The sequence below is a fragment of the Ictalurus furcatus genome, chromosome 16, assembly GCF_023375685.1.
Source record: "Ictalurus furcatus strain D&B chromosome 16, Billie_1.0, whole genome shotgun sequence".
Classification (NCBI taxonomy): domain Eukaryota; kingdom Metazoa; phylum Chordata; class Actinopteri; order Siluriformes; family Ictaluridae; genus Ictalurus; species Ictalurus furcatus.
In genome coordinates this window covers 1383973-1399999 of record NC_071270.1, presented here as the reverse complement: position 1 = coordinate 1399999, position 16027 = coordinate 1383973, and the positions used below count along the sequence as shown (strand labels likewise).

General features: G+C 43.2%; 1 protein-coding gene across 3 annotated transcripts in view; it reads left to right on the top strand.

Moving 5' to 3' along the window:
- Nucleotides 1–13048, top strand: part of pdlim5b (PDZ and LIM domain 5b) — a 58961-nt gene extending 45913 nt beyond the window's left edge. For all 3 annotated transcript variants that reach the window (XM_053645350.1, XM_053645348.1, XM_053645349.1), the window contains 6 exons: nucleotides 2645–2784; nucleotides 6662–6845; nucleotides 9478–9658; nucleotides 10921–11041; nucleotides 11369–11484; nucleotides 11880–13048. In XM_053645350.1, coding sequence (XP_053501325.1) covers nucleotides 2645–2784; nucleotides 6662–6845; nucleotides 9478–9658; nucleotides 10921–11041; nucleotides 11369–11484; nucleotides 11880–11969 — 832 coding nt within the window. In that variant the 3' untranslated portion in view covers nucleotides 11970–13048. The remainder of the gene's footprint in view (nucleotides 1–2644; nucleotides 2785–6661; nucleotides 6846–9477; nucleotides 9659–10920; nucleotides 11042–11368; nucleotides 11485–11879) is intronic.
- The last annotated feature ends 2979 nt before the right edge of the window (nucleotides 13049–16027 follow it).

The following is a 16027-nucleotide window of genomic DNA, read 5'->3' as shown; positions in this document are numbered from 1 at the left end:
TTATTTACAATATATTGTGCTTTTTTTTTTTTTTTTTTTTTAGACCTCAATAACTCAAAAAGCAGTCTAACGTGTTCTATCATCGGAAAGGTCTGGAATAAAAATGCATCAAATATCGCTGTGCACTTTAAATAATATCCATGACATAAATCTGATTATGGAAATCATTCTATAGCCGGAGGGGTCCTGGATCCCTGGTATAAAGTGTGAAAATCAAGTCTTAACCCCTTTATACTGCAAAAAGTCCAATGGTTTGCACTCTAATTATAATAATATTATAAATATGGAACATTTTCAACAAGGGGGTCACAGGGGCTTAGCCTCTGGGGTCGGGAGTTCGAATCCCACCTCCGCCCTGTACGCGGAGCCTGCGTGAACGGTTTTTTTTCTCCAGGTACTCCCCCAGCTTAGACACGTGTTGCTGATTGGCTTTCTCAAATTGTCCACGGTGTGTGATCGTGCCCTGTGATGGCTTGGCACTCCGTCCAGGGTGTCCCCCTGCCTTGTGCACCGAGTCCCCTGGGCTAGGCTCCAGGATGGATGGATGGATGGATGGATAGACCCTGTGTAGGATACGTGGGTACGGGAAATGGCTGGACAGATATTACCGACATCCCGTAGCACAGGGAAACGTTTATTTGACTGTCTCGACATCATAAAAGACGTCGACCAGCGACAGACGTGTTTTTGAAATGAAGTCATATTTGTTCTTGAGAGATTCTGCCAGGTGTCCGGTTCTGTAATCGGAAAGTGTGTGTTGTACTGGGGGAGCGGTTGATGACTAAAGTGCGACGAGATATGAGAAATGTGTCATTACTGTATGTACATGGTCTCGCGCATATTCAGCATCAAGCATTTTGCCCAGACAGGCGAGTCCTCTGGGAAAGATAACCTTGGAAAATGTGCTCCAAGCCATTTCATTTCCCACTCCGAGTCGCCGTCTGATGAATTCCCTGATGAATCGTATCGAGTCCACGTAAACCCTCTGGTGATGGCAGCACCTCATGTAACCAGCTGCCTGTACATATGGGCACTACACGATTAGGCCCTTCCCTTGCCCTTCCATAAACTCGGCCTCCACGTCGCTTTCTCAGATTCGGTTTCCCCTGCTGGCATTGGGCATGCTGAAACAGTTTTTTTTCCCCTTTCTTCCCTACTCCCATCTGTTTTAGCAGAGCTGTAGATTTCCCTTAATGTGTTCTGGATTGGCAGCGTAATTTAAAGAGCAGCATGAAAAGAGCAAGGCATATGGACTATTACTTAAAGGGTTTTTATTATTTTATGATATAGATGACGAAAGGTTATGAGGATTGTAGCTTTAGTTGGTTGTGGTTTTGTGAGGCGGGGGGCAGGATGGGATGGGGATGGGGATGGGGGGGAGGGGTTGGTGGTTGGGCAGGAAACTGGGGCAGTATACTGCTGGAGTGAAGGCAGTGCCAGCCATTTTTTGTTGGCACCTGTTTTCTTCATTAACAAACCATCTGGGACTGCTGGGCCTATTGGCCAGATTTATTTGATCAATCTGCTCATGCTTAGATTCCTGAATGGGCCTAATCCAAAACATATCCCCTGTAATTGGCTAGATTGGTATTAATTGCTCGTGTGGAGACCCGCTCCTAATTCGGTTCTTAAAGACCCGGTTTGATGTAGTTTCCTGTCATAGGTAATTGCTTTATGGCGTTCTATAAGTAACTGCTTAATCTATTCCTGTATTGGCACGGACAGCCTTCATCCGTTACTCTTCAATTACGAAACCCCCAAATGCAGTTCACCTCGCGTGTCCTCACGACACCGTTTCATTACGCCGAACGAGAAACGGATAATTATTTTACTTCTATCGGCTATTTGTTACTCTTAACTTCGGAATATTTGGATTGGAGAGTGTTCGAGAAGTACTGTGTGTGTGTGTAAAAAAAAAAAAACAAAAAAAAAAACAAGCAAACCATTATAACAGAATAAAATGCTGCCCTGATGAAACGGGTTAAGTAAAAACATTATATACTAGCGGATATGTAATGCATGATACGATGCAAAATGGTACGGTTAAACCAGTAACACTGGAGTCTGCTTTAGTTTACTAGCGGTGCAGGTCTGATGTGATTCAGCTCCGAATGAATCCGTTTTTCTTTACACCGCTAATAACTTTTCTAAAAAGAAATGTAACGACTTAATAAAACACGATACAACATCAGGCAGTCTTCATAATATAAAGGCATTACATGTGCACATGTCTACTAAAGTGTGGAAACACGAGCAGCGTTCAAGAGAACACTGTACGCTGAGCGAGTGTGAGTGTGTGGCAGGTTGTGTGACCGTGGGCACTGAAAGGACAGCTGTCCAGGCTTATGGTTAGACCTTTGTGTGTGTTCCTGCTTACGGTTACCATAACAAACCCATCTTAGTATCTCGTTCAGCAGCTGACGGATCTTTTTGTTTTTTGTTTTGTTTTTTTTTTGCAGCCTGCAGTTGGAGCTAAATCTGCTCTACAGCCGATGTAGAATCCGAGGCCTTTAAAACTAATAACTCTGCTACGATCAGTGATGTGAAATGTTTCTGAAGGAGTTCCATCAGTGGTGAAACTCCAGCTAGTAACTGCGTTCTCTCTCTCTCTCTCTCTCTCTCTCTCTCTCTCTACCACCCACAGTGAGGCTGTAGAGGACGTCCATGCGAACACTCATGCCACGTCCGTGGTTAAAACCATGACCAAAGTGTCACGGACTGGGAATGGAGTCCCTCAACCTACCACTGTGACTACCAAGAGCTGGCAGTCTGGAAACACTGCAGGTGAGTTGGAGTCAAAATCAGGGTCGGAATCGGAGTTAGAGTCAGGGTTACGAGTGCGAGTCAAATCAAAACCTGTAAGGTAGGAACTGGAAGATTTTTTTTTTTTTCTTCCGCCTAGAGCGGCTCGTTAAGTGCTGGGACACTTGCATTGAATGTAAAAAAAAATCATACACTTGTTACCACTATTTGCAACGAACAAATAGTAAATATCAGAGTTAAAGTCAGGGTCAGAGCCATGTTCAGAGGAATTGTATGGTTGGGAATTGGCCAAATCCAAAAAAAAGGAAAAAAAAAAGAATTTGGATCAGAGTCAGAATGTTTTTAAAAATAAAAAAGTAGAAATGATGCAATGGCTATCATATCAGATAAGTATTAGACGATAACAAACGTAATCCTAATGGAAGAAATGGTAAGTAATTAAATAAACGTCTGAGCAGTGAGTATTTACGCATTACATGACGCAATAATTATAATACGTACATTTCTGTGTTCTCACGTATTGGGTGTGTCAATACAAGGTCTGTACAAAGTTAATGAGCAAGTTCTTTCTGAAAAAAAAAAACCCTCAAAAATGAATGCACCACAATTTCCCACTTGCCCTGTAGGTGGCAACCTTGTGCTTCTGAATTTACAGCATGTGTCACCAGTGTTTATCACCACAGAGCACTTGCCGCACTGTCGGATTTTAGAGCTTCGAGTTCACGGTGCCAATGAAAACAGAGTGATATTTCACTAAATGAGCTCAAATGATATGCTTTAACAGCTACACGATCCAATCACGTGTGAAATTGAAATGACATCTTTTAGCTACGTGAACGAGCCACTAAACAGAGGCGTTTTAGGGTTCGTATCTCCACACAGAGTGCTTGAGGCTTGGCGCCAGGGGCTAAATATTTACTCGGGGGACTGGATGATCTTATTATCGTGTTCACTGCGTACCACAGAGTACCTAAAACCCAGCAGTGTTGGAATGCAGAAAAGGGGGACTGTGTTTACCAGGCAAGGCTCTCTGGTGGTTTATCAAGAGCATGCTGCTGACAGGGGCTCTAGCAGTGATGAGTACGACGCACAGGTGAAATATTCATGTCCTCACGTCGTCTGGCTCTAAAACAAACACCCAGGGCCTCGCTGGAACCATGCCGTCCTCACCAAGTGCGCTTCTGCGCTGGATGGCCAAGCGCATTAAGATTCCCATTCGTCTAGTCTTGCTTCATGTGTCTAGTGCATCCAAGCTGTGAAACGCTGATGAGTTGCATTGCTCTCATAGCTGCGAGCATAGACATGGAATAGCTCCAGTATAATTACGTGGTGCACAAGGTCATCAGCAAGAGCTGCCAAAGTGAGTCAGTATAAAGACGGGACAGGAGGGGGTTGATTGAGAAGATCCTTCCAATCAAAGGTCATCAGACTGAGTGATTCCAGACTGTAGGCAATCAGGATGAACTGTCCAGCAGATTCGTAACGTTCCGCACGCAAAATGGGATTGGGGGGGCGGGAAGTCCGGTAGTCTGACAAAAGCATCTGGACCTCGTTTTGCTAAGAGTCCTGTGAGCATGTGCGACATCAGCTTTAAAGCAGCTCTGTTCCACTCACAGACTTCCACTGGCATTATTCAGCACCATCAAGGAGGACCGATGGCGATAAGACTGGCTCGTACATTCGGTATAAAACGAAGGATTCGGAACAAAAATTCAACCCCGGAAAGATCGCATCGTGATTCACACGGCGCTTGACGTGAACGTGTTTCGGAGGAGGGGCTGAAATAGTATAGCTGCATCTGAGGTCCACTGAGGTCTGAGCAGGGAGGAAGAGCTCGCCTTATCTAACTTTAGCCTCAGGATGTGGCGAGCCTTCCACTAGAGGATCTGCTGAAGAAAGGGATGACTCAGCAGAAGAAATGCATGATGTGCAACCGGGGGTTTGCCCCTGGACCAGGCGTCCACCGTTTCCCCACTTTCAGAGTACTGCGTCTGAGAGACAGCGGGAAGGTGTAGACTCATGCGTCCCACCTGCAAAGCGTCGGAATAGACCTTTTTCTGCTTTCTGATGGATTGTCTCGATTTTTATCAAGTGACCGTCATCCCTCTAGTTAAATGTGATTCTTCAATCACGTTCTATCACTCACTGTTCAGGCATAAGAACACTGTTGCTAGGCAGAAAGGAAATATGCACATCAAGAATGGAGAAAAAACTAGTTGGTGACAGATGCTAGTTAGCGTCTAGCCCTTATGTTCTTATGTCTATTATATGGACGATGTAATGAGACGGTGACCGTGGAAACGGCATGAAACAGTCGGGAATGTCCACGTTTACCTCAGATCTGTTAATAAATCACAAAGAAAGACAGTGTACAACTAAAAGTATGTTGTAATTACAATTAGCACTGGCCGCATACTGAACTTCCACCATATTGACAAACGTCAACACTTATAACTCTGGATCTATTAAATATATACATGACCTGTGAGGTGGTGACTACCACAAGACTGAGATGTTTATGTACATCTTAGATTAACGTTGACTAGCTTGTCAGTTGATCGACTTAACCTCTGATGGGTATTATTGGAGCAGTAACTTGTATGTTGGCTAAACTAACTCGCTAGATGTCTGTTAAAGATGTCTGCTAAATTTAGGTAGCTTGCTAACTCATATTAAAGTGTTATAACTAAAGTATATAAACTAGCGGTTTATGATGAGCAATATGATGTGCCAGAGACATGAAGAGAAAAGGCTGTTGGTGAGGTCATATGATCAAGTTTGCACTAGGTGATTGGCTGAAATTGGTGTCCCTGGGTCAAACAAGGGTGGAGTGTGTCACCCAGCAAAATCAGGACGTTTTGTTTTATTTATTTATGTTGGTATATGATGGACGTTCGGTGCTCCAGGGATAGCGTCAAAGCTGTGAGAGATTACACATTTCACACATTTCATATATAGCTCTTGGAACACAAGACGGAACACACACGGCGTTATGATGGAAAGTGCAATCTAGTCTTGGACTGCAGTGTGAGCTGTGGTGTCCTTAACAGGAAGTCTATCCTCTCATCTTTGTCAGAGCAGAGGATATATCGTGAAGATGTCTATCAGCTGCAGATAAGAGACCCCAGAACTGTGATTCACGACTCGGCTCGATGGCGCCAGTGAAGAACGTGTTACTTTAGCACCAGGGTGACTGGCAAGTTGTGACGACATTTTCTAGACGGCTGTTCTCAGATCCACGGACCGCGCACGGTCTTGCAAAGACTCGCACTTATTTCCGTTTGAGTGAGACTCGGTCTTTGGGCTCCTCTCACAACCCTGCGAGTACACAGCACTTTATTGACGGTCTGTTCTCTCGGCCAGGAGGAAATCCCAGGGCTTTGATTCTTGCGCTGGACTGAAAGGCTGCCTCTGTGCCTCCCTCTGCGGCGTGGTGACCTCTGACCTCCCCCTGCCATGGCTTGAGAGAAGGAGAGGGATTGTCCTTCTCCTCTCTAAGCACTCTGAACTGGGGGGATTATTTTGCCAGGTGTCTCCTCTAACTCTGGGAATGTTATTTTTTTTTTTCCCCCCCTTTCCTCTGCACTTGGGTAAACCGATCCTTTGTTTTGGACCCGGGTGGTGTGGATGTCCCGGACACAGATGGCCCCTGTCGTCCGAGGCCCTGCGATGAACCCGCTGAAGAAGGAGGGACCGAAGATTTATCTTAACGAGGGGTTCGCGATCGCCAACGGTCACGCTGCACGGCCATGCACAATATCACCTGATCTTATTACCTCGTCACGTCACGGCACCGCCACGCAGCTTCGTCCGCAGTAATTTAGACACTGTCGTGGGTCAGGTTCACATAATGGTCATTCAGATTACAATCTCGTCTCTTTCTCTGTTCTTTGATTAGGACTTCCTAAAGCAGGTGTGCCAGCAGTGCATACAGGGCGGGTGACCGGTGGCGTTCAGAAGGGTCCTGACCGCCCCGCGCCCCAGCCTCACCCCAAAGACCAGGATTCGCTGGTGCAGAGAGCAGAACACATCCCTGCTGGAACCCGCACTCCCATGTGTGGTCACTGCAACATGGTTATCAGGTCAGCATTTCCTTTTTGGCAGAGTCATGTTGTTTCAACACATTTGTTGCCTTGAAATTCCTTTAAAGCTGCATACATCTGCTCTCATTTCTAAAGCTAGACAGGCAGCAGTGTAAAACAAAAACTGGTGTACAGCATAGTGTATGTTTTTGATACAAGCTATAGTAATGGTTAATGGTCTGTACTTATAGTGCTTTTACAGTGTCTAAACATACACACACACACGCACACACACACACACCAATGGTAGCAGAGCTGCCATGCAAGGCGCTAGCTTACCATTAGAAGCAACATGGGGTTCAGTGTCTTGCCCAAGAACACTTCAGCATGTGGAGCCACGAATCGAACCTCCAACCCTACGATTAGTGGACAACCCAGTCTACCACCTGATCCACAGCCGCCCCAAATAGTAATGCAGGTAGATATATGATTACAGGAAAATAGACCACTATGGGACCACTGCTAAGCCGTGACACTGACATGCTAGAATAGTATGTGTAGTGCTATATTTGTATAGGGACTAACTACACTATACTTTAAGTAGAAAAATTCCACATAGTACACAAACCTTCCAGAGAAACAGGGCTTGGTGTTTTAGACACCGAGTGTTACATTTGGCAGTGCATATATAAATCAATATGAATGAATTGTAGATGTTAGAAGGATGCCAGATTTCCGGAGAAACAGGACATTTCAAATATCAATAGTTTCATCTCCTACAGCTTTTTATCATCGCTCACTACTTAAGTGTGATCACTTTCATGCTTGTGTAGATGTGTGTGCAGGACCATTTATTTATTTATTTATTTATTTTTAAAATTTATTTTAAAATCTGATGCAAAACAATGTGCATTTTTGTCTGTATGAAACAGAAAGAAAAGAAATCAACAATTGCTATAAACAGAGGTTTAATTTTAATAGTAATAATAATAAACAGAATGTACTACAGGTTCACCATATCTTTTAAAATATCGATTGAATAAAGTGTCTGACCTACGGACTATGAAAACGATCACCTGAAACATAACGAGCTCCAAAGTCGGCTAAAATGCCCGGTTTCCGTGACCTTTGGTGTTTGAAAGCTGCCGAAGAGCCCTTTTTAACCGTCTAACATATAACCCATCCTGGTGGTCGCGATCCGGAGCTATCGGGCTGTCAGACTTCACGAGTGCAGATCTCACAGGCTCTTCGTAGAAGAATGCGGTCATGTGACCAGCGCGCACGCTATACATTTTAATCCTATGGGTCGCACAGATTTGGGCCTCTGATGTTCAAACGGTAGAACGGTTATTACATGCATAATAAATAGAAAGCCGAATTCCAACGCGCATATCGGACGTTTCCACGATGCACGTCGTCACATGTTTGCGTCGTGTGACGATGTATAGTTGCACCGCTAATATATTTCTGTAGGATGGTCACTGACTGAAAGTTCATGCTGCTGATGAATTGTCCCCAGTGCAGTCTGTTCGATCCCCTTGCATAAACCAGTTGCATTGAATGAAAGGAGGCTGGTGTGAAGCTGCGACAGGGCCGAGCCAGGCTCGGCGTGAATGGAACATGTGCTGTAAGCTTTAATTTGCACAGAAAGTAATTGCGGATTAATTTGGCGTGACAGGCAGGCCAGGCCAGGCCACGCTGACTTTATCAGAGCAGAATGAGAGTTCATGGCACTCGCTGGGTTGTTATCATTCGGTAGCGCGGAGCAGAGCGCTTCAGAGCCCAAGAGCTGGTGTATGTTACACCACCGCAACCCAGGGATAGACTCGCAGACTCCTGGCGAAAAAGTGGCCATGACATCCAAGCTCGAGGGCTCTGTTTTCGGCATTCGATATGCTCCGAGCCCTCTGTTTTCCCTCTCAGCTAATCATCCGATTTGTAACTTGCTTCCCCGCTGACAAAGTTGAAATTTGCTCCTCGCATTGCTTCAACAGATATCGACGCCACGTCTCCCAGTCCAGAGCTTCAGAAATGTCTGTTTTCACAGCGAGGAGGTGGATGTCTATGGCTATAGATATGGTTTGTTCCATGTAGAGCATTTGAAAATCTACCAAGACAGACATGTGATCTAAAGAATGCACCATTTTTAAAAAAAATTATAATACTGTCTTCATCCAGTATACAAACTATGAATTCAGTGGAGTTATTTTCAGAGTATTTTACATGAATAAATAAAAAATGGAGGAAAGAAAAAAGAGAGAGGGCTGAGAGTGCAATAGAAAATGTATGCGTAATTAAGTAATTAAAACATGAGCCAATTTTAATGAATAAATAATACAAAGAAAGTAGAAGTAAAAAAAATTATAATGGAATGGAATATATTTGTTTGTTTATTTATTTATTTGAACATTTCTTCATTTATTTCTGTGCAACTTATTTCACTATTCATTTATTCCCCGCTGAGACCATGCAACGATATAATCAATTCTGTCAGCAGCATCCATCAAAACCAGTATGTGGACTGGATCAACTAAACCACAGTCACGACTAATCAATACTAGGCTACTCACGGTGTCAGTAATACCAGCTCAAATTCTATATGAACAGACAGCAATAAGACGTCTACGAACTAATAGCTATTCTCTCTCTCTCTCTCTCTCTCTCTCTCTCTCTCTCTGTGTGTGTGTGTTAGGGGTCCGTTCCTGGTGGCTATGGGGAAGTCATGGCACCCGGAGGAGTTTAACTGCGCTCACTGCCGCAGCTCTCTGGCCGAGGTGGGCTTTGTGGAGGAGCGCGGCGCCGTTTACTGCGAGCACTGCTACGAGCAGTTCTTCGCCCCCAGCTGCTGCCGTTGCCAGCAGAAGATCCTTGGGGTGAGGGACTAACCCAAAACTATCTCCACCGCTTGTATCTGAGGAAAAGCAGACGCTGTCTGTCTGTTTCAAGGTCTCATAAGGAAGTCCGTCCACTCTAAAAAAGAGCAGCAAGTGTTTGAAAAATCAGGCTTGGTGTTTTTTTTTTCGTGATTCTCTGCTGGTCCGGCGTTCGCAGCCTTTCAGCCTTGAGGCCTGTGCGGGGGAAAAAAAGCGCTTTAATCAGGTTCATAAGGGCTGCGATGGCCGGAGGAGGGCCGAGGCAGGCAGTCTCGTCTCCGATGTGCGACAATTATCGCCGGTCCTGGCGCTGAGGTTTCACACAGGCAGCAGCGGTGCTGAGAGGTCAGGACCGCAGAGAGAGGCGATGAAGCGGAAGGGGGTTCTCTCTGCTAATGAGCGGCTAGGCTAGGGCTCGTCTAGGACATCAGGCATCGTCTTGTTTACAGCTCGGCTTCAGATCGTGTTTAGTGTTTCAAAGTCTCTCAAGGTCCTTTTGAAGGGATGGTGTGATTTTTAAAAAAATATATATTTTTTTTCCCTTTGGTTACCATGGCAATTCCCTTCATATTGAACTTGCCAAAATATTTACATGCAAACCTGTCTGTTTTTTCTTCTTCTTTTTTTCTTCTTTTCCTTTTCCCCTGTGATGGTAATGCTACCTTTTATTATCACAGCGAGAGTATTGCATTTAGCCTAAACGAGCCAAGTACAACCAAAGAGTTTTTTTTTCCCCGTAATAATTTCTCTTTGGCCCCGAACCGTTCGCCTGTCTTCTGGCCATGTGAACTAGTGGAACAAGTAATTGAGGCAGGAAATGATGTCGTTTTTGCACTGGAAATGATTAACAACTCTGCTGATGGTCATCCTAAGGCACCACACATCTAGTAGTAGCTAGAGGTTAACTCTTAATGTTATTTCTTTAGGTGTAATGTTGTTTGTTTATTTATTTGTTGTTTTTTTTTTTGTGATGGATAAAAAAATTTGAATCAGTTTCATAGGTTTTACTAACAGTTCCGTGACACGACTTTAATCGTGGCATCGTGTCCTGATACTCGTTTAGTAAAGCCTTGAACGTAAATCGTATATTTAATAACATAACACGCGTCACTCTCACACTTGAGTTTGAATTGACACTGAATGAAAAACAATCACAGGATAACATTATGTACACATAGAAGGTATTATAAATGTGTTAAGCAGAAGAAAAAAAAACCTCAACACGTTTCTTCTTTTTTTTTTTTTTTCTTTTCCTTTTACAGGAAGTCATCAATGCCTTGAAACAAACCTGGCATGTGTATTGCTTCCTGTGCACTTCCTGCCAGCAGCCCATTCGCAACAACACCTTCCACCTCGAGGATGGACAGCCCTACTGCGAGAGAGGTAAGAGACCAGCCCACACACACACACTTCCAGCCAGCCCTTCCCATCTTCACAAGCACACCCAGACAGACCCAGCCCGCACGACTGGTGTTAGTTACAGCCCAGTAATTGTGTAATCTGCGCTCGTTAAACAGTCATTAAACAGTCAGTGACCTTTACAAGTTATTGGAGAGCCATTAAAAGTCATAGAAGGTTTACAGCCCTTTAACGGCGCTCTGATTACTATTGCTATTTATGGTAGAAGTCGGATCGTGAGGATACGTTTAAATCACACGGCTTAATCGGCGTCCTGTTTACGTCTCTCTCTCTCTCTCCGTCTCTTATTAGACTATTACAATCTTTTCGGTACCAGTTGCCATGGCTGCGACTTCCCTATCGAGGCAGGGGACAAATTTCTGGAGGCTCTGGGCTTCACCTGGCACGATACCTGCTTCGTGTGTTCGGTAAGTTCACATCAGGAAGAAAGATGACGAAGAGTATATACGCTCTCGTTAGAAATATTACGCCACGGCAGCGTTGATTTCCTGAATCCGATCGGCCGAGATCTCGACGAGGGAACTAGCTTGTTTTGCAGGCATTCCGCGACATTAAACGTAGCTATAAACTGATAAAAAGATGCTTATTATTAAATTGAATAACCAACACTGCAAGCCGCTGCGTTGTAACTGGAATAAAATCTGTACTGTATACTGAAAACTTGTGTGTAATAATAACTCCGCCCTCTGTCAATGATTTGATTGATTTGATTGATTAGTTTCCTATAACAGCACACCGGAAGTGTATTTATTCCTTCCTTAACATAGTTTGCAGTGTATAATAATCTTCTCTTGTCCTCCAGGTGTGCAGCACCACTCTAGAGGGTCAGACTTTCTTCTCCAAAAAAGACAAGCCGCTGTGCAAGAAGCACGCACACACTGTCAAAATCTGATCTTCGAGAGAAGCAGTCAATGGGAGGAATTTAATTAAAAGAGGTGGGCGGGGGGGGAAACAAAAGCATTTAGTGTTTATTATATGAGAGTGATTTCTAAGGTATTGGTAAAGACGTTACTGGGAACGGTGGTTAGTTCTCCGATACGCTGATCGTCGGAGTACGCACCGTATCCGTACCGTACGTCGCTAGTCTTTATGTTTTGTGTGTGGAGCTCTATGAAATAAAGTATTGATGAGAATCATGATGCTCTGGAAGACAGTAATATATCATTTGCTATGTGCTTTTATGTATTATCTGTCCTCTTCAACGCACATATTGATGAGTAGCTATAAATGTACTGTTCTCATGGTGTTTCCTCGTCTTTCTGTTGCTCGAGCATTTACGTATTATGATGTGTTTAAAAAAAAAAACAAACAAACAAAAAAAAATCTTATGTAGTCAACATGACGGTGAAATCAGTGAGATGTGGTGTTGTTTTTTTTTTTTTGTTAATAATCTGAGCTTCACTGAAACTAAATTGCAGAGAGTTTTGCTCACGTGTCCTGCACCTTTTCTCACAGGCTTCAGTAATAAAAGATGCTTTATCCGATCGCCTCTTAGCACGTAGGTGTTGATTCAGAGCTACGCGTTTGATCGGCACTCACTGCTCCATCTCCGCCTCCACCTCCATCTGCTACTCCCAGGCTCTGGAACATTTTCCCAGGTATATTTATTAACGCATTTACAGGGTTCCCGATTGCTTCGCGCATATTTTCACACACTTCCTCTGACTATAAAGAGGAAAATTGGTTTAACAGTTAACGGTGATGTTTTACGTAAAGATGCATTTTGGAGCCGTGTGTCGAATCGCTCGACGGCGCGGACGTCGCTCGTCAGTGTATTACTTTAGCTACGATAAACACGTCATAATTCTTAAGGTGAAACATTTTCGTTTTTATAAGCTCTAATGTGCACTCTGGTGTTATGTTGTTGTTGTGTATTTTTTTTTGTTTTTTTTTTCCCTCTCCATCTGTTCTGCAAAAGTTTGTCACTTTCCAACTATGAAACGGGGAAAATAAACACTGTTCTTAACAAGCTCTCTGCCTCAAGCTTCAAATCAACTGGGTTAAAGCTCATATTGTTAAAGGCTAACAAAAGAAGAGCGAACTGTGTCTTTTTCTAGCACTTGGTAACCGTGGAAACAAACGAATGACTTCTGTATTACTGAGGTCTCATGAACTTGTACTGTACCGTCACCAAACTATTCACTACTGCTTTTCCTGTCCACAACACATACTGGGTTTGAATGGTGTTTAAGAAATGAAACACCCCAGGGCATGTTATTACAGGCAAATGTGATGAGGCCCGACGCGAAGCGGAGTCACTGTTATCACTCAGAAATGGATTATTTTCCAATAGTAACACGGCACAGCGATTAGCCAATCATTCCCATATTTATTGGCGATATTGCGTGACTGAATTTGCATATTGCGACCTGATTGGCTTGTATGTTTTTATGATGCAACAACACCTTATTACATATTCAGTACTAGCTCCAATAACCTGCTTTATATATTTTAGGTTGACTTTAAGACACAGTAGGGATGAACGCTGCCTTCACGTGCTCCACAGATGCTGTTCTTACCCGTTTCCTACTACTGTAAAAAAAAAAATGTACATAACGCAAGTAAGAGACGTAACCCAGTGTCCGTGGCTTAATACGTGATCGCTAAAGGTCAGCGTTCAGAAAAATATTACCGCCCATCAACTGTCCAGACTCCTTAAGGACAACACGATGATAAAGGTAAAGGCGATGAAGGAGTTTGAAACTCGGGTATCGAGATGACTTCTGAAGAGCCAGCTTGAACAAATTGTTCATGCACAACTTTTAGTTCAAGAACCCGTATTATCTATGATGATGACGATATGAGGGGAGCCGAAGTGCGATTTAAATGAGAGATTTATTTACAGGTCAATTGTTAACTAATAAAAAAAAAAAATCAACTGGTTGTACAGCATGTAAATGATTTGTTTGAATATTCAGCATTGCATATGCTGTTCACATAAGTGAGCAGAAGTAGTTGTAAAAGCTTTAGTTGTGTAAGAGTTGTGTCTAGATGAAATTTTTGAGTTGTAGAGTTTAGTTTAGAATTCATTGTGATGGAAAAACATTCAAAACAGGCTCGAATTTATAGAATTAAAAATAATACCGCTTACAAATGTTTTTCATAACGTAAATGGTCTTTATTAGTAGTGTGTGAGTCTCGAGTATATACTGTAGCGTGGGGTCCAGAAGTCTGAGGACCACCGGTGAAAATGCTTCTGTTTGGCATTCTTTTTCAATTGAACCCAGAACGTCTCCTTACAACTGATCTTAATCACAGCGTGCACTCTAGCTGAATCGGACTCCACGGGCTCGTGTAAAACCTGACGATCCGCGTTGGATCAAGTCCGTCGGCGTGTCGTCTGAACACGCGCCTCAGTGGAAGAGGCTTACAGAAGATCTGACAGTTGGTAAAAATGAGTTAACGTGGTCAACATCACAAATTTCCTTACTTTTAAATGGTGACGTAGAAACTGGACGACGTCTCGAATAGTTGTCATTTTAACGTTCAAAAGTAACGTAACGTTCAAAAGTTAACGTAAAAAGTAAAATGTGAAAAATTTCAAAATTCTTAAACTTCCTTCTTATTTCCATTTTTAAATAATAAAAATTCATAAATTAAAAAAAAAAATCCCAGATTTTCAATGTAGTCTCAAACCCCAATTCCAAAAAAGTTGGGATACTGTGTAAATCTTATCTATATATCTTGTGTGTGTATGTGTGTATGTATGTGTGTGTGTGTGTGTGTATATAGATATAGATATAGATATAGAGAGATAGAGAGATATAGATAGAGAGAGATGGATGGATATATATATATATATATATATATATATATATATATATATATATATATTTATAGATAGATAGATAGATAGATAGATATAGAGAGATATATATATATATAGATATAGATATATATATATATACAGTGAGGGAAAAAAGTATTTGACCCCCTCTCAATCAGAAAGATTTCTGGCTCCCAGGTGTCTTTTATACAGGTAACGAGCTGAGATTAGGAGCACACTCTTAAAGGGAGTGCTCCTAATATCAGTTTGTTACCTGTATAAAAGACACCTGTCCACAGAAGCAATCAATCAGTCATATTCCAAACACTCTACCATGGCCAAGACCAAAGAGCTCTCCAAGGATGTCAGGGACAAGACTGTAGACCTACACAAGTCTGGAATGGGCTACAAGACCATTGCCAAGCAGCTTGGTGAGAAGGGGACAACAGTTGGTGCGATTATTCGCAAATGGAAGAAGCACAAAAGAACTGTCAATCTCCCTCGGCCTGGGGCTCCATGCAAGATCTCACCTCGTGGAGTTGCATTGATCATGAGAACAGTGAGGAATCAGCCCAGAACTACACGGGAGGATCTTGTCAATGATCTCAAGGCAGCTGGGACCATAGTCACCAAGAAAACAATTGGTAACACACTACGCCGTGAAGGACTGAAATCCTGCAGCGCGCGCAAGGTCCGCTGCTCAAGAAAACACATATACATGCCCGTCTGAAGTTTGCCAATGAACATCTGAATGATTCTGAGGACAACTGGGTGAAAGTGTTGAGGTCAGATGAGACCAAAATGGAGCTCTTTGGCATCAACTCAACTCGCCGTGTTTGGAGGAGGAGGAATGCTGCCTATGACCCCTGGAACACCATCCCCACCGTCAAACATGGAGGTCGAAACATTATGCTTTGGGATTTTTTTTCTGCTAAGGGGACAGGACAACTTCACCGCATCAAAGGGACGATGGACGGGGCCATGTACCGTCAAATCTTGGGTGAAAACCTCCTTCCCTCAGACAGGGCATTGAAAATGGGTCGTGGATGGATATTCCAGCATGACAATGACCCAAAACACATGGCCAAGGCAACAAAGGAGTGGCTCAAGAAGAAGCACATTAAGGTCCTGGAGTGACCTAGGCAGTCTCCAGACCTTAATCCCATAGAAAATCTGTGGAGAGA